The sequence below is a fragment of the Hoplias malabaricus genome, chromosome 1 (assembly GCF_029633855.1).
Source record: "Hoplias malabaricus isolate fHopMal1 chromosome 1, fHopMal1.hap1, whole genome shotgun sequence".
In the NCBI taxonomy this organism is placed as follows: Eukaryota; Metazoa; Chordata; class Actinopteri; order Characiformes; family Erythrinidae; genus Hoplias; species Hoplias malabaricus.
In genome coordinates this window covers 71,087,408-71,113,956 of record NC_089800.1, presented here as the reverse complement: position 1 = coordinate 71,113,956, position 26,549 = coordinate 71,087,408, and the positions used below count along the sequence as shown (strand labels likewise).

At 40.0% G+C, this 26,549-nt stretch overlaps 2 protein-coding genes across 2 annotated transcripts; one reads left to right on the top strand and one right to left on the bottom strand.

Annotated features, from left to right (window-relative positions):
* Nucleotides 1-5,839: 5,839 nt before the first annotated feature.
* Nucleotides 5,840-17,330, bottom strand: LOC136697553 (protein FAM13A-like). The gene is made up of 9 exons (XM_066672743.1): nucleotides 17,087-17,330; nucleotides 14,124-14,304; nucleotides 10,928-11,134; nucleotides 10,372-10,552; nucleotides 8,786-8,954; nucleotides 8,538-8,644; nucleotides 8,170-8,289; nucleotides 7,300-7,349; nucleotides 5,840-5,992 (listed from the first exon to the last, which is right to left on the bottom strand). Exons 1-9 carry the CDS (start codon nucleotides 17,114-17,116, stop codon nucleotides 5,970-5,972), a joined length of 1,068 nt encoding a protein of 355 aa, XP_066528840.1. The 5' UTR covers nucleotides 17,117-17,330; the 3' UTR covers nucleotides 5,840-5,969.
* Nucleotides 17,331-20,465: 3,135 nt separating this feature from the next.
* LOC136697559 (protein FAM13B-like) lies at nucleotides 20,466-26,418 on the top strand. The gene is made up of 7 exons (XM_066672757.1): nucleotides 20,466-20,594; nucleotides 20,719-21,020; nucleotides 21,254-21,337; nucleotides 21,515-21,616; nucleotides 21,919-22,064; nucleotides 23,161-23,262; nucleotides 24,218-26,418. The coding sequence occupies exons 2-7, from the start codon at nucleotides 20,724-20,726 to the stop codon at nucleotides 24,342-24,344; spliced, it is 858 nt and encodes a 285-aa protein (XP_066528854.1). The 5' UTR covers nucleotides 20,466-20,594; nucleotides 20,719-20,723; the 3' UTR covers nucleotides 24,345-26,418.
* The last annotated feature ends 131 nt before the right edge of the window (nucleotides 26,419-26,549 follow it).

Sequence of the window (26,549 nt, the reverse complement as noted above, 5' to 3'; positions counted from 1 at the left end):
GTGCTTTGTAATTTTCGGTTCCATCAACATTGATTGCGTATACCCATCTACCCCCCACTGCTTTCTTACCCTCTGGCAAGGTGGTTAAAGTAAACGTGTCATTTTCTTTCAGTGACTCTATTTCTTCGTCCATTGCACTGACCCATTTCTTAGAGTCAGGTGAGGTTCCTGCTTCTCTGAATGTCAGGGGTATGTTACACATGACTCTAACAATAATCCATGTTAGTCAGTACTTGATCACCACTGTCTTCACCAGTTACATATTCATTCAAATATTCTGGCCTTTTCCTCACTCTGGAAGGGTAACATGCAGCCTCATGGTTGATCTCACGCTCTTGTGACTGGCTGTTCACCTCAGGCATGGTTACTGGAAGCTGACATTGAGCATCAGTATTTCCTCTAGTCTTGCTTGCCCTGTTTTGTACTTCAAAGTCATCATCATCACCTGGTATCATGTGAGTTTGTCTCTCTCTCTCTCTACAGTTGTTCTGGTAACAAACTTCACCAGTCTGTGCTTCTGTACCTTCCCACTGTCAGGGTAGTAGACCATGTAAGCTGGACTATTCTTGTCATACCCGACAAAAACTCCTTTCTCACCTCTCAAGTCCAGTTTCCTCTTGTTCTGTCTGTAAACATAACACACTGTCCCAAGTCTCTGCATCTTAGAAAGATTTGGTCTTCTTCCTGTCAACATTTGATATGGTGTCTGTTTTGTGCATTTGTTAAAACATCTGTTCCTCACCACAGCTGCGGTTTGTACTGCATAAGTCCATAGCTCCTTAGGTAACTCACTCTCTATTAACATACACCTGGCCATGTCTGTCAAAGAGTGTGCGCCAGTTTCGCTCAGCAGTACCATTCTGATGTGGCGAGTATGGTGCTGAAATTTCATGTCTGATCCCATTTTTGTTGAGAAGTGCCTGATAATCCTCTCTCATGAACTCTGTTCCATTATCGGACCTGATACATTTAATTTGCCCATATGGGGTTGTATCAGCCAGAAACCTCTGTGTTGCTTGTGTTGTGTCACTCTTACTTTTCAGAAAATACACAAACACTGCACTGGAATAATGATCTGTGAATGATAACGCAAACCTATATCCATTTTTGGATTCTGGGTCTACTGGTCCTGCTAGATCTGTGTGCACCAGCTCTAGAGGAGCTTTGGCTCTTACATCAGGCTCCCTGTTCCTAGTCTGAACAAACTTCCCCTGTGTGTACACCTGGCAATTTAGAGCTGATTTATCAGTTTTACCTTTGATTGTCATACCATTGACAACACCTTGAACTTTTTGAATGTCATCATAATTGCAGTGCCCTAGTATTTCATGCCAAGTTTTCATGTCATAACTGTTACACTGGTCATCGCATTTTTCTACTGTTTGCAAGTAGTGCAATCTGTTATATTCATATATGGAAAACTTTGTACCGTCTCTGTGCTGTAGGGTATTTTCCCCTTGCTTGAAGATAACAGTCGCTCCGCTGGAAGTAGCTGCTTTCACAGAAAAGATGTCCTGTGGGTATGAAGGAATGTACAGTGCCTGTCTCAGAGTGGTTTTGTGGCACTGCCCCCTGCTGTCGATCAAGCAAACCTCTGCATCTCCTCTGTGCTCTTGCACTTTGTACCATCAGCCAGCTCTACGTAGTGTGTCTTGGTCTGGAAGCTATCGTCGAATTTTATTAACTTTGCTATATCCGTGATGATATGCGAAGTTGCCCCCGTGTGCACCATCAGAACTTTCTTTTTGACACCACGCCCTGACTGAATCCCTGGATCGTCGTCGCTCGTCCGGAATGCGTAATTGCCGCTCGGTTCCTCAGAAACTTTTCGCGCGTTGTCCCGCCGCTGTTTCCTTCTGCAGGTTGCGTCCCGATGTGTAGAGCTTTTACACTCACTGCACCACTGCTTGCGCTGAAACGTTGTGGCTTTGTGTCCTCTTAATCCACATCTGAAGCACACAATGTCTGTATTCCCGGCGCCCCGGTCACTTGGAATTTCAGACGCGGGTTTATTACCTGGCCGTGCCCCTGCTTTCATAACATTATCTTCCAATGCTGCAGTACGCATTTTCTCATTGTCCTCATAGCTCCGCAGTTTAGTTTTAAATTCTGCAAAGGTCACTGTCTCTTCACTTAGTGTGATATGGATAGCAATCGGGCTGAATGAATCTGACAGTCCCTTCAAAACCACTGCTACCAATAACCCATCACTCAATGTCTAACCAGCATTTCTCAGAGCAGTGATGGCGGCCTCTGCCCGTATTACATACTCAGTCACACTCTCACTGGCAGACTTTTGGAGTGAAGTCAGTTCTGTATACAGACTAATTATGCGTGGTTTTCCTTTACCTTCATAACAGTCCCTTAGGATCTTCAACGCCTTCTGTCCATTGTCCGCCGCTTCTCGCATCACTAGAGACAAACTTTTATCATCCAGAAATTGGATCAGCTCCGCATATGCCTCGGCATTTTTTTGCGCTGCCCCCTTCTCCCTCGGCAGGATCTTTCAGAATGATATCCTTCAGTCCTTGTAATCGAAGATGGCCCAAAAACGTCGTCTCGCACAGTTCATAGTTCTTTCATCTCCATCAAAAACTAGCCGAGACCAACGGCTGTTTGACTCGGCGACCCGTCGACTCATGGTGTTAGCATGCTAACTCTCACCGGACACGCTGTACGTTGCGACGTTTCTTTCGGTGGAAAAACACTTGATAACTTTCTCTGGGCAAGTCTTAGCTATACTGGGCCCATAACCTGTTAGCAGAGATCCTGACGTGGAAGCCTACACTTTATCGACAGTAATTAGTAATAACACACACATCAGCCATCAGTTTTCCAGGCTTGAACCAACTCTTTATTCCCGCTCACTGGTTTATACCACGTGCCAAAAACAATACACCTCATTGGCTGTCGGCTTCCTCTGCCACATTAACGTTTAACACAAATAACTGGTCTGTAGACAACAGGAAACAAACATGCATTTTGAACAATTTGAGAGCATATCTGCCAACAAACTTAATGCACTATTATCTATTATTATCTAAGCTCCAAATCTGTGATGTTGATTTATTTCATTTTTATAAAAGATAAACGGCCAAAATTATTGTCGCGTGAGAAATTTAGCGTCGTGTTGCTGGCAAAGGGCCAAAATGGACTGCTTTGTGTATACAAAAACATCAGAAAGAGACAGAAAAGCACACACAAAAAGAAAAATTATGATGTAAAGGATCTAATAAATGGTATAAAGAAGATAAAAACCTAAATGACTGAATGGAATCTAGATTATTTATGGACTGGATTGGGAGTGAAATAATTGTATTATTCTGTGCTAAACAGAGGAAAATATATATGTGCTGCTATTTATTTCATTCATTATTGTTATATATAAAACTTCTGGACAAATGGAATGACTTGTTGTTAAATTGTTGTTATTTTTCTATACACACTGTAGTAGTCTGCATATTAACACATGTTTGAGTTGAGGGCCCCCACCACGTTCTCAAATAAATGCCAAAGGGGGCTCGGAAGGAAAAGACTCGAATACCTCTGCCTTAGAAGATTTATCAGCTGCACAATAATTCATGTCAAAATATAATCATTATATTCAATGTTGCAAAAATAATTATATGATATTTAAACACATTTTCAATAATCAATACACGTTCAAAACTTGGCTTCCCTCAATTCATTGAACTCAATGTCTATATTTAGATTAAAAATATTAATATTAACAAAGCCAAATGGGTTTAGGTTAAAATGAAATTGAATCGACCCAAAAAAAAAAGAAATGTGATATCAATTTTGGACGTATCGCCCGAGTCCTAAACAGTTAACGTCATGGATGATTTTTCTGTTTTGAGACTGCAGTATTCCAGATACAGTCTCAGTCAGGAGACAGCTAAGGTGGAGGTGTGGGTGGAGATGAATACTCATATCTGCATGTACTAAATAAAGGTGAAAGTGTAGAGTTTACCTCTAAACCACTTTTAAAGCATTGGGATTTTTCTACTATTGGAAATGTGTCTTTTATATAAACAGACAGATTTTAGGGAGTTAACTGACGACTGGCGTGGGACTATTAAAAAAGCACTGCTTATAGGATGGTAGACATTGGAGCAGCATCTCCTGAGATTACGGTCACCATTCCCAATAACAAGTGCTTGCAAAGTGTTCCCTGGACTTACAGCACCGTCCAGTATTATGGGATGAGTTGGATTGCCCTCTTTATTGGTCTCATGCCTGAATACTATCAAATCCTTGCAGCAATGTTCCACCTTCTAGTGTAAAACCATCTAACTGTAGTTAAGCAAAACATTTCCATGGTACATTTCCAAACAGTATCCTCATGTACCTTTGAGCTCCTGGGGGGCTTCACTGAGGTCCATTCTAAGATTCAGCATTTTAGAGTCAGCCGTTATATCATTGTGGTCAATCTGTGAACGCCATAGACACATTAACAATTATACACTTCACAATATAGACATAGTTCATCCCAGATTACTGATATTGCGGCGAAGTGTTGTCATTGTTTGTATTCACTTTTATATACACACTGCCACAAGAGGGCGACAGTGTAGTAGAATATCTCCAACTAAGTTTCACTCATATCAATTTCATATCATGAATTTCACTCAATTTCACTCATGATATAACAGTAACAACACTGTTATGTCATGAGTGAAAGTCTGAGAGATTTGTCTCTCCTTCTCTCTCTCTCTCTCTCTCTCTCTCTCTCTCTCTCTCTCTCACACACACACACACACACACCTTGTTCTTGTGGTTGATCACTTGTTCAAGATTGTGAGAATGGCACTGCAGCAGAGAGGCAGAAGTCTCACTGGAAGTATCCGCACTGTTTCCAGTGCTAATGCAGTCAGAGCGCACACACACACACACACACACACACACACACACAGACAGAGTAAACACAAGTTAAATGATGCAGGTCAAAGACAATGTGCAACTACATCAAATCTACTGAAGACAATCAGAAAAGGCTGTTTCCAAACATTGAAATGCTCCTACATCCTTTTTGATTGGCTGGAGGTGGCTTGAGAGTCTTGCTCGCTGCCGATTTGCTGATTTTGGATCAGGAGTGGACAGCGAGGAGAAGGGAGGGCACTCAAAGCATTCCAAACAGGAACTGCAGAGGGAAAGAGCAGGAAAACATAAGCCAGTCTAAAACATTTATACACTTCTTTAAGCCAGTTACAACAAACTACCAATGACTTTCTCACTGGAAGCTGGGAGTTGAACCCTAGATGGGAATTCTTCAGTGATATGCTGTTTAAAATTTAAAGTTTCAAGTTTTTGTCATAACATAAAGAGTAGCACCACTGCCCTCCACACAACAGACCTTCAACGCTAAGCATAGGCTTGAGCGGTATAAACTTCCAAAGATTCTGGCCAAAGTAGAACTGGGCTCTGCAGATGAATGGTACTCCATCTGATATCTTTGGAATGAGTCAGAGTGGTGACTGTGAACCAGAATGCAGTCAAATCCTCACAGAAATGTTCCACCATCTGGTCTGAAGGGAAAAACTACCTAATAATGTTGGATGAGCAGGTGTCCACAAACATATAGTGGCGTACTGTGTATGTAAAACAAGAAAAGAAGAGATGTGCATGAGGATGAAGATGATGAAGGGTTACCTCTGCTGCTGTGGATGATGTGTTCACAGCTGGGCTCTGTGTATATGACACCATTGTGAGCGTGTGTGTGGTTGCTCTGTGTGTGTACGGATGGGTGACTGGATCCGGAGCTGTGCGGGTGTGTATTCCTGTGCTCAGAGACTGTTTTAACCAGTGTATCACTGATTTGAGTGTGTGTGAGACTCAGGCCATGTGTCTTTCTGGCCTTAGATTGTGGTCTGGTCTCAGGATGTGTGTTGTCTCTTTGGATATGTGTGTGTGCTCTGTGACAGTATGCGTTGTTGTTGTTGTTTTTGTCTGGAGATGGGCGATCTCTATCAAGGAACTGGAGAGGTGGGCCCTGTAAAGAGAAAAATAGATAATTGAGTTGCAGAAACTCACAGTTAACTTTTATCATTTCATTAATTAATTCTCTGCTTTGACTGAGTCTTGTATTGTCCCTAAAAGCAGTCCAGGCTTCAATGAGGACAAACTGTAATCCTCAGGGCTGTACAAACACAACAAACGTCTTTTGAATGCAACAGTACCATGTCTCCACAGATTTTCCGTCCATGACCGTGCTGACACAGCTGCAGAATATGGCCCTGTCTCCCCCTCGCGCAGACTCTGCAGCCAGTTATAGTGTTTGTGTTTAGGTGTTTTTGTTTTGATTTGTAATCTTTAATGCAGCTTTACTGAAAAGTTTGTCTGTCGTTAGAATATTTGGGTTATTTTGACTTAAAGCAACAGGTCAGACTGGGTATTTTTGCTCCATGGCTCTTCCTACAGTCGTAGAATATAATTCACTTTTACAGCACTGCCCTGAAATCAAGGGGAGAGGGTGTGGAGAGGGGGAGGGAGTGTCCTACTGTTCTCTAAAAGTGATATATGGCCGGCGCTCTTCCATTGCATGGTACCTAATCGACTCTGCATTGCTAGATGCACTTTTCAGCCCTCATCCCTTGTTGCTTTTCCATTAGCAGAGCTCCGGCTCAAATGTCACAAAACCCCGTCTCTATCAAGAACCACAGGCTTTAAACTGTATTCACATGTTGTGGTAGAGTTTTTTCATTTCTTGTTTTATGTTTGCTTCTAGCTGGATTTATTTACTCTGCAATCAATCCAAGGAATTTTTGAACTTCTTCAAAAGATCACGGTGTAATCTGCAGGCTGCCGCTGTGAATCAGACAGTAACAAATGATTGTGGCTGTACCTTGGAGATTTTACAGAATGTTAGTTGTCATAAATGGCAAGTGTCTCTGGCCAATCAGTGCTCTATAAAGTTTACACTTCAAGTTTGGGCCCTACTCAGCATGCTTGGAATGGACTAAATAGTACCGGTTGTATGTACCAGGTGCCAGGTTTGCCTAGTGGAAAAGCAAAAAAGTAAAGCAGAGTAGGTACCACGCAGTGGAAAAGTGCTTATAGTACAGTTTCTGCAGTGTTGAGTCTGGAGTAGCAATAACAGAGGCTCTGTTCACTTTATTGTAGATTATTGAAGCATCACAGATTTTAAAGCTGTAATTTTAAGGTTAAAATATTACACAGCTTTTCTATACACCGGTGACATCCAAACCATAATGATCTCAGCTTAGTTCACGTAGACTGACCAGTGAACAAAAATGTATCCAGAAAAATCCAGGTCCTTTAATAGTCACTGTTATTTACCGTGTCTGAGTGAGTGAGGGAGGATTGGTCTTTCTCGAAAAAAACAGGGTCTATAGGAAAGAGAGAGAGAGATGCAGAGAGTGAGAAAATGTTTACAGATCACCCTTTATTTACTTGTTTTCCAGTGAAAATAGCTGTTAAATATAACTAATGTTTTAGTGTCTGGAAAAGAAAAAAAGAAATGTTTAACATATCTAATATTATTCATTCATTCATTATCTGTAACCGCTTGTCCAGTTCAGGGTCACGGTGGGTCCGGAGCCTATCCAGAATCATTGGGCGCAAGGCAGGAATACACCCTGGAGGGGGTGACAGTCCATCACAGAGCAACACACAAGCACACACACCTACGGACACTTTTGAGTCACAAATCCACCTACCGTGGACCGTGGGAGGAAACCGGAGCACCCGGAGGAAACCCATGCAGACACAGGGAGAACACACCACACTCCTCACAGATAATCACCCGGAGGAAACCCACGCAGACACAGGGAGAACACACCACACTCCTCACAGACAGTCACCCGGAGGAAACCCACGCACACACAGGGAGAACACACCACACTCCTCACAGACAGTCATCCGGAGGAAACCCACGCAGACACAGGGAGAACACACCACACTCCTCACAGACAGTCACCCGGAGGAAACCTACGCAGACACAGAGAGAACACACCACACTCCTCACAGACAGTCCCCCGGAGCAGGACTTGAACCCACAACCTTCAGGTCCCTGGAGCTGTGTGACTGCGACACTACCTGTTGCACCACCGTGCCGCCCATATTTCATATCAAACATAAATGTTAAACATATTTCAAAGAACATTACATCAATTTTATTTGAACAAAAGTAGCATGTAAAAGACTCACTCTTGCTTGGAACTAATTTGATTTTTTTTCTCTGCCTCAGTTTCTGTCTCCAGTCCACCTGTCCTCTCTTCTCCTTCCTCCACTTCTGTCTCATCTGATTTCGAGATGAGTGTATCACTGCTGTGGGGCAAGTACACAGTGTGTTATAAACCTTAGTCCCATGTAACAGTGATTTCTATATAGATTTACCAAATGCAAAAATATATTACTCTTATCTAAATGGCTGAGTTCACTAACTAGAAGTGTTGGACATAAACCTCTGGACATATGGATGCGTGGCGTATTTATTATAAATATTCAGCTGAAATACAGACCACAAAAGAGACACACAATTGACTTATTCATCAATTTCTAATTCAAGATTTAACCTGCTGGACAGTGACTGTGCATCATTGGTGGTCACTAGTTGGGCCCTCATATCTTTGGTCTGTTCCACATTCATGTGGCATGTGTTTGGCAGGTCACAAGACTGCTCCTGGAATAAGAGCATATATAATAAAAAAGTAGAAAAAAAAAAAAGATATTACACTACAGCTGTGTGCAGACATTTGGGCATATGGCATTTGCACACTACTGTATACACACACACACACACACACACACATTTACTTCTCACCTTCTGTAGCTGTGTCATATTAGCGAGCAGAGGAGTGGGCAGTGTGAAGTCCCCACTGTGTGTGGAGTGGTGTGTGTTTGGTATCAGGTGTCCGTGCTTCTCCAGAAGGTGCAATGTGAGGGTGTTACACACTGCCTGTTCTTCCAGCATCCTGGGACCCTCAGGGACACTGCACAAACATATCAAAGACTGATTATAACACAAGTTACAAACATGACTACAACTATATTCAGCTTTAAAAAAAATAGCATTATTTTCTGGGCATTAAAAAACGGCCTTGGGCCCTAATTTATGGAAAATAGCTGCATGTATTTTATTGGTCAGGGAAATCCACGACTCTCTCTCTCACAGCTTTAATCAGAAATCCAGCCATCCTCCTGGACAAGCGGCAGGACAGACTGAATGAAGGAAAGTGTCTCTGCTGGCCTTTTACAAATGGAAGCATGCAGTTCCCATGCAATCATATCAGGACATCATGCTTTTCAAATGGATTGCAGTGAATGCGTATGATTCACCAGAAGGGGGAACATGCATCATTCAGAGCATTGCACACTTAATCCCTTCAGAACTGAATAAAAAAGCTGACACACACACACAGGACCAGCACTGAAAACGATCAACCACCCATGTCATACCTGCTCTGTGGTGGTCTGGTGGGAGTCCTGACCATTGAAGAGCAGGATGAAATGGGGATAAGAAAGTATGCAGAAAAACAGGTGGACTACAGACTGTAATTGTAGTACTACAAAGTGCTCCTGTATGGTCAGTGGAGCTGATAAAATGGACAATGAGTGTAGATAAAAGGTACATGTTCCTAATCTAGTGATCATTCAGTGTAAATGGACTGACAACTGAACAAAGTTAATGTAGGAAAATCCAGACTCATTTTAATAGTTAAAGTTAGAATTGAAAATCTGTACAATTACGTAGTGTATGTATGAAACTAAGTAAATAATAAGTAAACTTTATTGATAAAGCACTCTTTATACAACCTACACTGGCCAAAGTGCTGTACACACAAATGACAAAAAACTAAGTAATAATTATGCAGTTATATGTAAATAATTGGGACACCCATTCAGCTTGGATCCACTTTAACAAATAAATCAGAACCAAATAAAATGATTGCAAAAATGCAGTAGTCCTTTTGGGCATTCACCACTATATAAACATAGCACAAAAAGTAAGTTAATTTGTGTTTGGTAGATTATTTCTTTGTTGTGACAATGCTTCTTGGCAATAAATCTTATACCGTTGGAAAGCCTCTTAATTTCCCTTTTAAATGGTGCCACATTTCTAAGGAACATGCATTTGTGGGCGCCTTGCGCCCAATGATTCCAGGTAGGCTCTGGACCCACCGCGACCCTGAACTGGGTAAGCGGTTACAGGTAATGAATGAATGAATGCATTTGTGGGATGAGCAGTAGAGCTGAATATGTGGGTTGTGTCCATGAAAAATTTGCCACATCCTCTCTGCCAATGCCAAACAGCTTGTTCTGCCATTGACTTGTTTGGTGTTTTTATTTACATATAAACACACACACACACTGAGAGAAAAACACACAAATCTTTTCTTTCAGACTCACCGGAAAATACATGGCCCAAACACTTTGGCCAAGTTCTCAGTGGTCATGAGATTCCACTGGCTGTGGGCAGCCACTCTGGACAGGAAATTCAGGAGGTACGACAGGATGCTGTAATTGTCGTCAGGGAGACAACTCAAGGTATCCTTCAGTGTCCCGAATAGCTCTGTTGCACTTTTAGAGTCTGTGCACACAAACACACGCATAACAAACATCTCATATTATGGAACACCAACATTTCTTTCATGATTTGTAATGCAAAAGCTGTCCTATGCAAACATTGTTGAACATAAAGTCCATAGCTCGTCGCTGTCCAATGAAAAACATCTCCATTTTTAGTTCACTACAATATTTGAAAACAGCAGCTGAATAGACCAATAGAAATGCTCCAAAACTACCTGGAATACCATGTTTTTACCTTGATTTCCATTGAAAATTATCCTTTTGTCTTTGGAGATACATGTTTTCACTGGACAAGGACAATATGCAAATGAAACAGATAAAACAGCCTGCACCGCATTCCCAAACCCAGCATGTTCATATAATATAGTGCATATACCAGTAAGTGCCTGCTGCATGCGTGTGCTGTGTGTGTTTGGTATGAGTCCATTGGGAATTTCTCTCAAGTAAAGTTTCAGCAAAGCGGCCGCATTGGGGACGTCTTCTCCCTGCAGGTCCACACGCTCTCCACGGTCCAAACACATACGGAGCATCCTGCACCGTGAAACAGACCCACTCACTCTGAACACTCCACTCTCCCGGAGACCTGCTCAAATTACACACACACACACACACACACACAGTCATCATCACCTGTAAAAAGAATAAGAGAGTTTTCCTGGACAAAATTAAAATCATGTTTATCCTTTTGGATCACTTCATAGATTCATTGTTCCATATGACTCTGTGTTTCTCTGACTCTTTGCTTCTCTGTACACTTTATTTAAAGTGTAGTGATTTTTTTCTTCGTGTAGGACAATGCATGATTACATGAACAGTCTGTGTACATGTGTATAAACCTTTTGTAAACAAATAAATCAACATCAAATCTTCCTACTCCATCTGCCTCTCTGACTAATTTGTGAGAACACTGCACTAGCTCACAGCCAATATGGTGATGAACGACTATAGAGTCATCTCCTCAACACAAGGCCAGAAACATCAGCACTTATTGAGTATCTGGTTATTCGCTACCAATAATCATAAACCCTTTCCTTTAAATATCATGGCTATGATCCTAGGGGCTTGAATTTGTTCATTTTAAAGATGGTGGGATAACAGGCAACACATGATTATGTACAGGGCATTTCACGGCAGACTAATTCAAGTAAACTAATTGAACGTGAAATGTGTCTAGTCTAGCCTGAATGTAACTGAACAAGAAGATGCCTCATATATACTAAGTTATATGAGTAAGTTAAAACACTTCAAAACAAGATGAAATGAAAGAATTAATTCAGAATAACGAATCAAACTTCAACCAAATGTGGATCTAAAATCAAGAATGTTCCATCACATGGCACTTTGGGAGCTCACAAACTCTGGCCACAGTGCTGAAATCCTTGAGAATATGAAGAGTTAAAGACACTGTCTGCTTAAATTTAAAAATGTGATTGAATGTAATGCAGTTCCTTATTGGGGTGGCACAGTGGTGCAACACGTAATGTAGCTGTCACTCAGCTCCAGAATTCTGGGGTTGTAGGTTTGAGCCCTGCTCTGGGTGAGTGCATGTGAGGAGTTTGGTGTGTTCCTCCAAACACAGGTTAAAAATTGGATTGGCTACTAAAAATTGTCCATAGCTGTGAGGTTGTAAGTGAATGTGTGTGTGTGTGTGTGTGTGTGTGTGTGTGTGTGTGTGAGCGTGCGTGTGTGTGTCACCATGCGAAGGATTGTGGCCTTTTATTGTGGCCAGCCTAAGGCACACTTGTACAGTAATCATGCTGTCTAATAAAATTTGTAAATATTACTTGATAGAAAAGGGCCTTTTGTTTACACAGAAAAAGTCTTAGATCTTTGAAGTCAGCTCATGAAGTGGGAGCAAAAACAAAAGTGTTGTGTTTACATTTTTGTTCAGAATATTTATGAAAAGTCCAGTAGTTCTCAGATATGGCTGCATAGCACTGCTAATAACCTGGAAATGAAACACTGCTCTTGTTATATTTGTGTCCTGACAACATATCAGACTCTTCCCATTTTGTAGGGGAAGATTTTAAACCACTGCCCCATTTAACTCCGTTCCAAGGATGACACTCGAGGGGTAGGGGTAAAAATAAGAAATGGGATTCACCCTTGACATTAGAACAGCATCAACTGGGTTGTCCTGGGGTGTCCTTAAACCAATCCCCTGTAAACCAGTTAAAATGTCTAAATAATCACTTAAAGGGGCCTGTGAAAAGGATGTTAGAATTGAAGTGTGGAGGGTTTGGCTGAAGAAGTGTGGGTTCACTCAGCAAGGAGCAGGCAGGACTCAAAATAACTCTGTCCGTGAGAATTTATTCAAACATAGCACACGTGATGATGTCACAATAAGAGAGGTACCCATAAAGAAAATAAAATAAAATAAACAAAAAGAGCGAGTTAAACCTAAACAGACCTAGTTTGTCCATACTGCCGTTCCATCTACCTTCCCTTGCTACAGCAGACAAATCCCCCTCCTTTTAGGAACTTAGACCCACCCCTCTCTTAATTGGACTAAACCAACTCTGGCAAAGGGGTAACAAAGTTACTTACAGGAAGATATTTATTCCCTACAATATAACCAATAACTGATATCCCCAGCACATCTTATTCTGGCTTCACTGGTAAGTATTTATCTATGTACATAGTTTGTTAGTATTTTTACTTATTTGCTTTTTCCCTTTCACAGGTTCCCGAATCCAGCTCTTCCCACCCCCTCTCTATACCTCACAGTGGGCCCTTTGGCTAGCACAAAGAGAGACAGGAAATTTGCCGCCATTCCCCTAGGAACAAGACCTGAAACACAAGGTAAGTAATAATACCAACATACATTCCTTAATGTATATTCCAGTCTTGGTGATGGGGCCAATTCACTGACCTCATCACAGGGCCATCTACGATTGGAGGGAAATGCTGTTCTCTGGTTTGTCAACGTTCAGAAGCACCACATCTTTTAAAGTGGAGCAGTATTTTTGAGAAAAAAAAATTGTTTGTATGTGGCTAAAGTTTAACTTGCCTGTAAATTTTTATTCACTGTTTGAAACTCATTTGTAACTCAGGTTGTTTTACATCAGTAATGCAGTTAGCAGTCTCTCGAATTTGGAGACATTTCTACCTTAAGAAATCTGAAACTGCAAGTGAAATAAGTCATTATTACCCACCTATGGAACAGGAATAGAGCAATATCCTTATCTTTTCAACATTTGGAAGTCTCTGTGTTGTCTAAAAAAACAGATGCCTTTTCTCTACTGTGGGTAGTTTTTTATTTATTTATTTATTTATTTATTTTTTTATAACCATTTACTGGCACATTCGACAGGCTTTGACCAAGCAGACTGGAGAGAAGCAAATGGTGAGGTAACAACCTCGGAATTGTATAAAAAATCATTTTTTTTATATAAATTGTGAATGTGGCAAAACATAAACTCAAACAAAGAAGTCTACATTATTTGAGGAAGCTGTGTGATGTCTGAATCAATGCATGATTTTAGATAAGCCTTGTATCTCCAGTGAAAAACTAAATATTACATTTGGGTCAAAGGGTAATCTGTGAGAAGGAAAAGACCCAACACACGCACCATACTTCTCCAAGAAGTCCACCATGTTTCTGAGAACCAGAGGAACACCATGCTGTTTCTCAGTCTCTCTCAGTCTCTGTAACGGGACGCCAAACACTGCCCTGGGGTCCGGCTCTGGGTTGCTGGGGTCTGGCTTCACTCGAGCACTGTGCTTCTGTACTGCCACTGATGACAGGGTTTGCTTGAAATGAGCAAAACATTAAACCATTTAAGCATGAAAAATACTGGTGCAAAACACACAGATTTAGACCTGATCCCTTCTAATATTCTAAACCAATATGGCTATATCACATATTCTTTGGCTACTTAGTTTTAATGCAATCAATGTGCCCCAAAATAGCATTGAGTCACATTAACGTTACTCCCTTTTAGTCCGTCACATTAAGTTTTGTACTACATATATTCTAAAAACTATATTTATATATCCACCACGACCCTGAACTGGATAAGTGGATACAGATAATGAATGAATGAATGAATCAGAGTCATTCAGAAGCGTTTGATGTGAAATGGTTTTTTACCACTCTGTTGCATCACCTCTTCTTTTAACAACACTGACATTTTTTGGGAACTGAAGCCACCAAATGCTATAATTTAGTAAGTGAAATGTTTTCCCATTCTTGCTTAACACAGGATTTCAGCTGCTCACAATTTTAGGGTGTCCTTTGATGTATTTTGTTTATCATAATGCGCCACAGTGCTAGAATATGCGTAGAATGTGAACTGGCATTGTCTTGCTGAAATAACCAAGGCCTTCCTTGAAAAAAGATTTTGTCTGGATGGCAGCATATGTTAACTCAAACATCTTGTTCAGCATTAACAGTGCCTTTACAAATGTGAAAGTCACCCATTTCATTTGCATTAATTCACCTGCATACCATCAAGGATGCTGGCTTCTGAACCGTGCACTGATAACAACTCCGCGGGCTCTTTACTTTTTAATCTTGAAGACACAGCATCCAAGAACAATTTTAAATTTAGATTTATGGGATTATAGAACACTTTGCTTCAGTCTTAAATGATCTGTGGCCTAGACAATGCAACAGAATTTTTGGTACTTTCTTAAAATATATTTATTTATTTTCTGGGTCTTGTTTCTTCTTTGCAAAAAAACATAAGAACATTTACATTTTGCACAGCATGAGGTTATAATATTCAAAATCCAAAATCACCAGTTAGTTGTCACACACCAGACGTTTGCAGACACCCCTTATAATGAGTGACTTAAGTTACGTTTAGTTGCAGCAGTGGTGGACAGTAATGAAGTAAATGTAATTTGTTACTGTACTTAAGTAATTTTTTCATGTATCTGTATTTTACTGAAGTATTTCCATTTTGGGCGACATTTTACTTTAACTCCGCTACATTCTGAAAATCTGTCGTACCTTTTGATTTTCATATACACGGTTTACGGATCTGTAGAAAACACAAATCACTCACCGATGGTGACAAGTCCTAAAGACAAAAACGAGTACCAGGCAAAAAGTTAGAAAAACATAACTGTAGCCTGTTAAAAAACAGGTGTTTTAGAATTGCAGAAATAGCTCAAACTATACTCTACAACTATGTAGACAAAACAGAGAGCTTAAAGGAGCACTATGTAAACTTCTTGCTCTAAAATTACAACATCAAAACCATTGTGATAATCCACTGTCCTGTAATAGGGAGAATGGAGCCTCTGTCATTGCTACTCTTGGCTCAGCACTGCAGAAACTGCACTATGTATCTTTTGGAGGAAGGTAGGGAACCACACCTTCCCCCCTCCTCCCTAACAATTTCAGTACAGTGCTGTAAAAGTTAACTGTACTAGGGGTAGAGTGACCATATTATGGTTTCCAAAAAGAGGACACTTGGGGCAGACAACACATGCCTTTATGGACAGAAAATATTCTTTTCCATTCAAATTAGACAGTAATAACAAATTATAAAATAGTTTATCTTGTCAGGGACAGTGTATGTCCCTATATAGTGCACTATAGTAGGGAACCGAATTCAGAAGGGTAGTAAATGATTTCAAACACTACTTCATGTGGGGTTTCACCAAACAATGCAGTGGACTAGGGGTAATCTGATATCTACTAGTGTAAATGGGTTGTACACTACTTTTTGTAGTGCGTTGTGGGATTGTTTGAGTGCACTGAAATATGTCCACTATGTTTTCGGACACTACTACAAAATGGCGGAACCACAAAATGCATATTGCAAAATGCTATTTAGTAAATAGAGCACAGTTTTGGACACTGCGTTGCATTTGTGGAGAGCTGAACCTCAGTCTGTGCTGCCTATGCCATAGGTTCAACACAGAAGCATAATTTGGGTTTATTATTCAGGAGGCAGCGATCACTGTTGGTTTGGAGGGGCAGCAAATCGGGTGTATGTAATAGTTGATATAACCTTGTTCATTGTATTTAATCTGTGGCCATTTCTACTGTGTTCATCCATGTCAGACTAATTAATGACATTTTATTAAAGACTGGGGAACCAACAGTGACACTACAGTCTTTTCACCTACAATGTGTTAAGAATGAGTTTTGTTGCAAAGATAATAATAGGACATTAGGGCCATAATACATCATGTTTTTTTTTTTACTTTCCCTAAAGTACATTGAGGTAAATACTTTTGTACATTTATGTGGAGATCCACAAAGAGGACTTCTATTTTTACTGGAGTAATATTTTACCTTGAGTACATGGTATGCGTACTTTGTCCACCACTGGTTTGCAAACTGTCAAATGGGACCCTGAAAAAGTCACTGGAGCCAAAGGTCACCATGCCCAATGCAAAGAATTGGCTAGAGGTGTGTAAAGCCCACCAGCACTGAAGAGGTAAGGAGGTGCCATTAAACTCTTCTTTTGGCCCTTTAAAGGCGCAAGAAAAATGTATCTGTTGCAGCATTTAAGGTGGAACGGACAATTATGGAAGAGGCTGACGTTCTTTCTTCAGAGTAATGTTAATCACTTACACAAAGAGTTAAAGAGGCGCTTGCTCCCATTTTAATCTTCTACGAGTGAAGGACAGTTGTTCTTCCTCGACATTTCCATCATGAATTAATAAGATTTCCAGCTTAAGCCATCATTAACGTTAACAAGCAAAGCCACCCGCGTCTCCAGTTGGTGCCAGCTCCAGCAGTTTTCATCGTTGAGAGCGTATTCTTTTTCTTAACTGCTGTAAATACCAATACTTGATACAAATGCAAATACAGTGACTCCTTCTCGCGCGGTTAGCATTTGCCCTGAGCCTACTGTTTACAAGTTGCTAATCACGTGACTGGATTTATGTTGGCATGGAGACCGTGACTCTTGCCTTGGTAACATTCTCCAGTAGACTTAGTGTGACTGTGCGGTCACACTAATACCGGAAGTATGTCACAGCGGCTACTGTGCCAGTACACCCATTGTGCGCGAGCTCTCTCAGTTTTGTGCGCGAGTTCTCTGAGTTTTGTGTTACGAACTGCACGAGCACTCCGAGTTATGTGCCTCTGATCCCAGAGTTTTGCGAGCATTTTAGGCACAAACCTCTCGCGTGTGTGGGTTTTCTCAGGGGTGCCTTCCCATTGGCTAATGAGTTTTTGAGTTACAATTCAGTGCACTGACGTTGTTCACGACTCAAATGCAGCAAGCGTGTGTTATTTGGCTTTGGGACTCCGCATGTGCCGAATATATGGAACGCTGTTGGTCTCTAAACGTGTTGGATTCTCCGTAGCATATACACGCAGGAGTGTGTGTGTGTTTTACGTATATATAAACCCCTCACTTCAACCACCACAGAATTTACTGCTGAAAAAAAGCACTTTTTTTTAATATATATATATATATATATATATATATATATTTTTTTTTTTTTTCAATTCCATCTTGAAGGAGATTTAAACTCTCAAGTTTTTAAAGTATATATAGAAGTAGATACACATAATTAAATAAAACACGAGTAAATTAATGTATCTTTAAACATATTATACATGTTTACAGAAAGAGGAGGATCTGGAATGTTAATTTCACTATGGGTTTGTATTGACAGTTTGTATTTAGCAGTTTGCTATTAAAAGAATGCACATAATTTATCAATGTGAATGAATTACACCTCAGTATGTGTCACACACAGTGTGAGAGAATAGTGATGCTTGATATAAAATTACGAAACGCTTTAGAGTATGTTATGAATTAAGTTATATAATAATATGCATGTTTACAAATTTTAAGGTATTAAACACCAGTCTTTTATTGTGTTCACACGTTTGGAGCCCATACGAATATCACACATGTAAACGTTGAGAATAGCTCTCATAGAATTTCCCCTTTCCTAATATTTAAACATATAGCCCTTTTTTGCTTATACTGCATACTATAAGAACATTTTACATTTTTTGTCACTTCACCTGTTCTTGTTTATTAATATTAATAATATATATAATTATTGCTGATAATGATTTTTTAAATAATCATTCACATTTCCTCACAAAATGTGAAAATGACAATGGACTTTGCAGAAGTTAAATACAACTTTATTAAATTTGCATTGATTAAAGGAACAGGAACATCTCTCACACTCCTTATTGTCATGTTTCTCTTTTCTCCGAGTAACTCTGATCATCAAAATAAAATTTGAGCATTTAAATCATAAAAGCCGTTGTGAACTGGGTATTTTGTTTGCAAGTTATAAGTTTTATGTTTGAGATGATTTTTTTTTTTTGTGCGATTCTTTTTGTTTAATATATGTTTAATATGAAATATGGGCGGCATGGTGATGCAACAGGTAGTGTCTCAGTCACACAGCTCCAGGGACCTGAAGTTTGTGGGTTCAAGTCCCACTCCGGGTGACTGTCTGTGAGGAGTGTGGTGTGTTCTCCCTGTGTCTGTGAACAAACATTTTTGTTCACTGGTCAGTCTACGTGAACTAAGCTGAGATCATTATGGTTTGGATGTCACCGGTGTATAGAAAAGCTGTGTAATATTTTTACCCTAAAATTACAGCTTTAAAATCTGTGATGCTTCAATGATCTACAATAAAGTGAACAGAGCCTCTGTTATTGCTACTCCAGACTCAACACTGCAGAAACTGTACTATAAGCACTTTTCCACTGCGTGGTACCTACTCTGCTTTATTTTTTTGCTTTTCCACTAGGCAAACCTGGCACCTGGTACATACAACCGGTACTATTTAGTCCATTCCAAGCATGCTGAGTAGGGCCCAAACTTGAAGTGTAAACTTTATAGAGCACTGATTGGCCAGACACACTTGCCATTTATGACAACTAACATTCTGTAAAATCTCCAAGGTACAGCCACAATCATTTGTTCCTGTCTGATTCACAGCGGCAGCCTGCAGATTACACCGTGATCTTTTGAAGAAGTTCAAAAATTCCTTGGATTGATTGCAGAGTAAATAAATCCAGCTAGAAGCAGACATAAAACAAGAAATGAAAAAACTCTACCACAACATGTGAATACAGTTTAAAGCCTGTGGTTCTTGATAGAGACGGGGTTTTGTGACATTTGAGCCGGAGCTCTGCTAATGGAAAAGCAACAAGGGATGAGGGCTGAAAAGTGCATCTAGCAATGCAGAGTCGATTAGGTATCATGCAATGGAAGAGCGCCGGCCATATGTCACTTTTAGAGAACAATAGGACACTCCCTCCCCCTCTCCACACCCTCTCCCCTTGATTTCAGGGCAGTGCTGTAAAAGTGAATTATATTCTACGACTGTAGGAAGAGCCATGGAGCAAAAATACCCAGTCTGACCTGTTGCTTTAAGTCAAAATAACCCAAATATTCTAACGACAGACAAACTTTTCAGTAAAGCTGCATTAAAGATTACAAATCAAAACAAAAACACCTAAACACAAACACTATAACTGGCTGCAGAGTCTGCGCGAGGGGGAGACAGGGCCATATTCTGCAGCTGTGTCAGCACGGTCATGGACGGAAAATCTGTGGAGACATGGTACTGTTGCATTCAAAAGACGTTTGTTGTGTTTGTACAGCCCTGAGGATTACAGTTTTGTCCTCATTGAAGCCTGGACTGCTTTTAGGGACAATACAAGACTGTCAGTCAAAGCAGAGAATTAATTAATGAAATGATAAAAGTTAACTGTGAGTTTCTGCAACTCAATTATCTATTTTTCTCTTTACAGAGCCCACCTCTCCAGTTCCTTGATAGAGATCTCCCATCTCCAGACAAAAACAACAACAACAACGCATACTGTCACAGAGCACACACACATATCCAAAGAGACAACACACATCCTGAGACCAGACAACAATCTAAGGCCAGAAAGACACATGGCCTGAGTCTCACACACACTCAAATCAGTGATACACTGGTTAAAACAGTCTCTGAGCACAGGAATACACACCCGCACAGCTCCGGATCCAGTCACCCATCCGTACACACACAGAGCAACCACACACACGCTCACAATGGTGTCATATACACAGAGCCCAGCTGTGAACACATCATCCACAGCAGCAGAGGTAACCCTTCATCATCTTCATCCTCATGCACATCTCTTCTTTTCTTGTTTTACATACACAGTAGGCCACTATATGTTTGTGGACACCTGCTCATCCAACATTATTAGGTAGTTTTTCCCTTCAGACCAGATGGTGGAACATTTCTGTGAGGATTTGACTGCATTCTGGTTCACAGTCACCACTCTGACTCATTCCAAAGATATCAGATGGAGTACCATTCATCTGCAGAGCCCAGTTCTACTTTGGCCAGAATCTTTGGAAGTTTATACCGCTCAAGATAGATTGAAAACGTCTTGCAGTTTCTCCGCTGTCCAGCCGGGGTTTAGTGTGTCTCAGGCTAAACCTGCACTAGAGGACACAGTGAAAACACTAACACAGCGTCTTAAAGACAAACGATTGGAACGGAACCTTCCAGAATGTGTAGAGGTACACACACACACACACACACACACACGCCTCTCTTTTAGCTCCACTTTTCCAGAGAATGTGGTTCCACTGCTCTACAGAACAAACCTTCGGTACTTTCTACCATTCTAGCTGACATTTGCATTTATGGAGAAGAGCAGATAAATGATGCATGTTTTTAATTACTTTGACACGTGTCTAGTTATAGAGCATCTCTCTACTGTTATTTTCTGAGTGTGTGTGTGTTTGTCTAGGACATGTCTCAGGCTCACCTGGCTGTGGAGAAGATAACACTGCAGAAGTGTCTTCTCTACTACGAGGGTCTTCATGGCAGACCGGTGGGAGTGGTTAAACAAACACAACATCAGACAGTTCAATTACTTATGAAACGTACATTAGAGTGTGTCAGCAGAGTGCAATCTTCCAACATCTCTGAATCCACTCTGCCTGGGATACACTGTGAGTATGATGCAATTGTGTGATAAGCTCCGTGTGTGTGTGTGTTCGTTCTGCAGAAGTCCAGAGAGGAGAGGAGTGTGATGAGAGAACTCTACGACCGCTATCGTTCAGTAAAGCATGCGTTGTACACCTCAAACACGCAGACGACCACTGCCAGTGTATGTCTCACATGAGCACTCACACATATTATGACTCTCTAAATTATTATATCTTTATGTTAATTTATTAATTTTTTATGGATATTTCATTTCTTATACATTTTGTATGTCCAAAGTTTTGCATACAACATTTTTTTAATTATTTTAAATAAATAAAAGAAATGCTGCTCTTCCTATATACACTCTGTTTTCAAAGCCTTGGAAAGTTTTAAAATATATATATTACTGAACTGACATTGGTTGGATTCTAAGACTAACAGACCATAATCTGTGTGTGTGTGTGTGTGTGCGTGTGTATGCAGGAAAAGAATGAGGGCTGTAGCCAGCAACCAGTTTTTAGTACGGTTTCTGTGTCAATGCAAGCAGAACATTACCCTGCCTTCACATCACAGATGGAGGAGGTCAAACAGGGACCAGCTCAGACAGAAAATACACAATTTGTCGACAGGTACAAACACTAGTGCTTCGCCATTACTGTATCCATACTGATGTGATATTTACAGTGCTATATGACACTGCTCAGCTCGGCTCTACTTGCTTTTTGGGACCTGGTCCCTGATTGTTTATCCCTTTACATAGCTCCCCTCGAAACGTAGCTGGTAATGTTGCAAAACACCATCTCTAGCAGGAACTAGATTGTGGCTTTGGAATCCACAATGGCAGCTCTCACTGGAGTTTATCAGCCACAAATCCAAGGAGCATTCGAAACTTTCCAAAAAACAAATGTGTCATTTTACTTGCTGCTTTTGTGGGATGGGTACGAACAAATGTGGTCTCTGCTGAAGCATTCCGATTTTACAAATGCTGAGTTTATGCTGGAGGCCTCATTGTGGCTGGCCAATCAACACTCTGCACGGTTTACACGTCATGTTTACTACCTACTTGTCATGCTTGGAACCACGAGTGAGCAGGGACTAAAAAAGTACCCGGATCCAGATTTCCCTAATGAAAAATACGACATAAAACAGAGAAGAACTGAGCTGCGTAGGTACCATGCAGTGGAATAGCGCCTTTATATACTGTAACTTGTCTTTAGGATATTGCACGTTTGATCAACGGCAGTGCATCCACCATCTGAGCACAATTGACCTCGCTCTCTCTGAGTGTGCCCTCTGTATCCAAAATGATGCCAGTGTAGGCATCTGTTAGCTAACGTAAGAGAACTGGACATTTAATGTTCTCCAAGCATGTTAATCTCCAGTGACGCTGTGTTAGTGGCAGTTTGAAAAGATGTAGTGTTTAGTTTCATTTGTTGACACCAGCCTTCACAGTACTATTTAAAAAAAAGAAAGATAAATTAACAATGAAAATACCACGTTTTTAAAGACACTTTCCAAGTAGCTAGGTCAGATTAAGACTGGTACAAGTTAAGACTAGTACAAAGACTCCAATCAGATTATATGGTCATAACTGCAGATCTGAGGATCAGGTTCACAGAGGAATGCATGCAAAAAAGCACCTGGGCTCTTAAAGACGGAATCAATAAAACACAACATATTAAATCATTTGATCTTTGGTTTGTATCTTTCTTTGTATGATTCTAGGACAGAGCTCCTCAGGCAACTAAAAGAAACAAGGAAAGAGAAGAGACGCTTGAGGAAGATCCTAAAAGAGTACGAAAAGACAGTGCTTTTAAAGACTGGCAGGTGCACACGTTTTTCTACTGTAGATCTTTTATGAACAAGAAATATTCAAATGTCCTAGTAAAAATATTTCATATTGTGTATTTTCTATTGGTTTATTATCTTGCGGCTAGGGATACAGCCATTTTTAAAGGAACACTATGTAATATTTTTATCTTACAATAACAGCTTCAAAATCAATGTGATGCATCACTGACCTGTAATAGTGAGTATAGAGCCTCTGCTATTGCTACTCTGGGCTTAGCATTGAAGAAACTGTATTATGTAACTTGTGGAGAAGGGCAGGAAACCACCCCTCCCTCTCCACATTGATTTCAGTACAGTGCTTTTATAAAGAAATACACTAGGGGGAGCCCCAGGAGCGAAAAATCCAAATCTTACCCAGTGTTTCTTTAAATATTGCTCTTATACTATGTTGAATGTTCCAGTATACTCAAGGTGGAATTAATAAGTAGCTTAATAAAGTGATAATAGCTCATTTTTACATTGTACAAATGAATAATTTTTTGCTGAAGATGTATCTTCATGTTGCTGTTTAGCATTACGTTTGCTGTGGTTCTACGTCACACTTCATTACATTGGACATCTGCCCCAGCCATAAACTAATCCAGAAACACTAAGGAAAGGAGGCAGCTCTTTCAGACTTAGCTTTTTATTGAACAGTCACGTTTGGTTTTCAGGAAACACGTCAAGAAACTCAAAACAAGGAAAAAAAACATTCACTAAACAGCATCAGCCAAAGGATATGACAGTGTGAAACCCACCCATAGTCAGAGAAAGAGGAGAACAGACAGATTTAAAGAGAAGTGGGGGGCTTCATTGTTTACATATGTACAGCCAGTTTAAAGGTCCAGTCTGAAACATTACCGTACACAGCTATTGAAGTAAGGCAATAACGAGTGAACAAGTGTTGTGTTTCAATATCTTTTCTTTGTTTTCCATCCTTTCTTCCATGAAGGAGACTTCAGAAAGCAGACTTGGTGCCCATGGCGGCAGAATACAACCACTACAAGACTGTTAAAGCCAGACTGAGGTTTCTGAAAGGGATACTGGGGAAGACACACACTTCAAAAGCAGCCCGGTGAAAACGTTGTGTGCCATGCTGGAGCACTTATGTATTTAATCGATTTTTCTTTTTTTAATAAAGGAAAATTATTTAAAAAAAACAGGCAGCTGATGTTTTAATACTGTCTGTACTAGATGGAAATGTTTGAAATTATTTATAAAATCTGTAATCTGAGACAAATATGCAGTCTTTTATTTTAAAATGAAAACATGGAATGTAACTTTCAAATATCAAAACGGCACTTATTTTTTTTTTTAGATATTTGCAAGACATAAGCTTTTCACAGTGACCAGAATTAGTTGAGAGGTGGACGCTCTCAAACGACATCAGGCTAATCTGAATTTTATATGAAAGGTGGGTTCTGGAGTTTATTTCTGTCTGTGCTGCATAGAGTTGCAGTGCTGCTACAGAGCGCCTGCTTTTAGCTTAATGCTGTGTGATAATGCAGCAGTCACTATTGAAGACAAACTGGCCATTTAATTGTTGATCTTAACAGTTAGATTTATTTTCTAACAGTGACCATTATATGTTTTCTATCGTGGACAAATAATAATAAATAAATAAACATACAAACTATAATTATAGCTGTGCTCACTTTATATGCAGGAGGAATGTTTGTAAAGCTGAAACTGTTTAAAGTGTAAATGTAAGCTTCATTTGGTGGAACACCCCACAAAATGGAGGACCCTCAGACAAAGCTGCTAATTTTGCTTCAGTGTAACTATTAGGGGTTGATCAGAACATAGAGCAGGTGTTTAATGATCTTGCATGAGCTAAATATTGCAATTTTCAATATTACATAATTTCAAAATTAATACGGATATTGATGTTTAATAGGCTATTAAAGAAGACTGTTGGGCTGATTCTCAATACCAAGAACACAATGAATGGACCCGTGTTCTCTAGAAAATGTACTTGAGAAGAACGAGTAGATTCATGAATGATTTTTTTGGCCGTTCTCGTTTTCATGAACCGATGCACCCTTATTTTGGGCCGAGTCCAGGTATTTATCTAATCGTTCTCTGCGCTTGTGTTCTTGAGTATCGGAATGGAACTGAAGCACTCGAAGATTACTTTTGAATGTTTGTGTTGCTATAGATATATTTTTTTCCTTAGTGACGTAAGAGTAATAGGTCCCAGAGATGTGTATTGGCTGGAAGGTGATATCAACTGAACTTATGCTAATGAACACAAAGTACCATCATGGTAAGTATTACACAAGCACACACAATGCAACCAAACTCACATTCAGCAACAAATAAAAAATATAAAACAAAAAGCAGTGATGAACAGAAACCAAAAGGGCAGTGAATTCTGATATAAAGCTGTTTTCAGAATTGTCCCCTAATATTGGTATCAAACTTAAAATGCTCATGTCTGTCTGACCCTTGTGTTAACACTGTATGTAATAGTTGACTTAAAAGAGTAGTTTGCTGAAAAATGTAATTAAACAATTTCAATCCCTCAACCCAAACAGAGTTTGTTGCCAGAGACTGCTTCTTTAGTTTTTTTTTTTTAGAAGCTACAAGACTGACTTAGCTTTGTGACTCACACCACTTTGAAAACAAGGAGGTTATTAGTGGTACGAGAAAACTGGGCAAATGAATTTTGGTGACTGCATTTTTAGGCTTAGAATAAAGGAGTGCCATTTTTTTGAGAATAGAAATTTAAAACACTGACTAAACTTACAGTTGATTTTCGTAGATTCTAGCTGTGCAACACTAATAATAAAACATATGTACAGTTAAGGCTTGGCTGCAGAGACTGGATTTTGCACATTTTTGATGAAAATCCTGTTGATTTACTCAGAAACGGATATAATTTCTCAGGGATTCATGCCTGTGTTGCATTGAATAAGGACCCTTTTAAAATATCATCACCAGAAACCTCCCCTTACAGGGTCTGACTTGAGTCACCTCAGGTGTGTGAAGCACAGTTCAGGTAAATGTTTCTCACCACAATACCTTTGGCATACAGTAGCACAGCTTTCAGGGTCTACGAACGTTGAATGAAAATACGTCAATTTTTAATTTTTTTTTTTTTTTGGTGAACATGCAGAAGAAATCGCTGCTGCTACTAAATTTCTCTCTCGCACACACACACACACACACACACACACATATACACCAATGCAGAAGCATCCTATATTTTCAGGAAAATAGAACTGAATATTTGTATCAAGTAAAATGGCAACTGTAATAAAAACAAGAACTAAACAGAAACA

What these genes read in the sequence shown, in the direction of transcription:
- LOC136697553 (XM_066672743.1), bottom strand. Translation starts at nt 17,116, where the DNA reads ATGGGAGCAAGCGCCTCTTTAACTCTTTGT. An exon ending in GCGCCTCTTTAACTCTTTGT is followed by an intron (nt 14,305 to 17,086) that starts GTAAGTGATTAA and finishes GCTCATTTCAAG; the next exon opens with CAAACCCTGTCATCAGTGGC. An exon ending in GCACAGTCACTGTCCAGCAG is followed by an intron (nt 8,290 to 8,537) that starts GTTAAATCTTGA and finishes CTTGCCCCACAG; the next exon opens with CAGTGATACACTCATCTCGA.
- LOC136697559 (XM_066672757.1), top strand. Translation starts at nt 20,724, where the DNA reads ATGGTGGAACATTTCTGTGAGGATTTGACTGCATTCTGGTTCACAGTC. An exon ending in AATACACAATTTGTCGACAG is followed by an intron (nt 22,065 to 23,160) that starts GTACAAACACTA and finishes GTATGATTCTAG; the next exon opens with GACAGAGCTCCTCAGGCAAC. An exon ending in GTGCTTTTAAAGACTGGCAG is followed by an intron (nt 23,263 to 24,217) that starts GTGCACACGTTT and finishes TCTTCCATGAAG; the next exon opens with GAGACTTCAGAAAGCAGACT.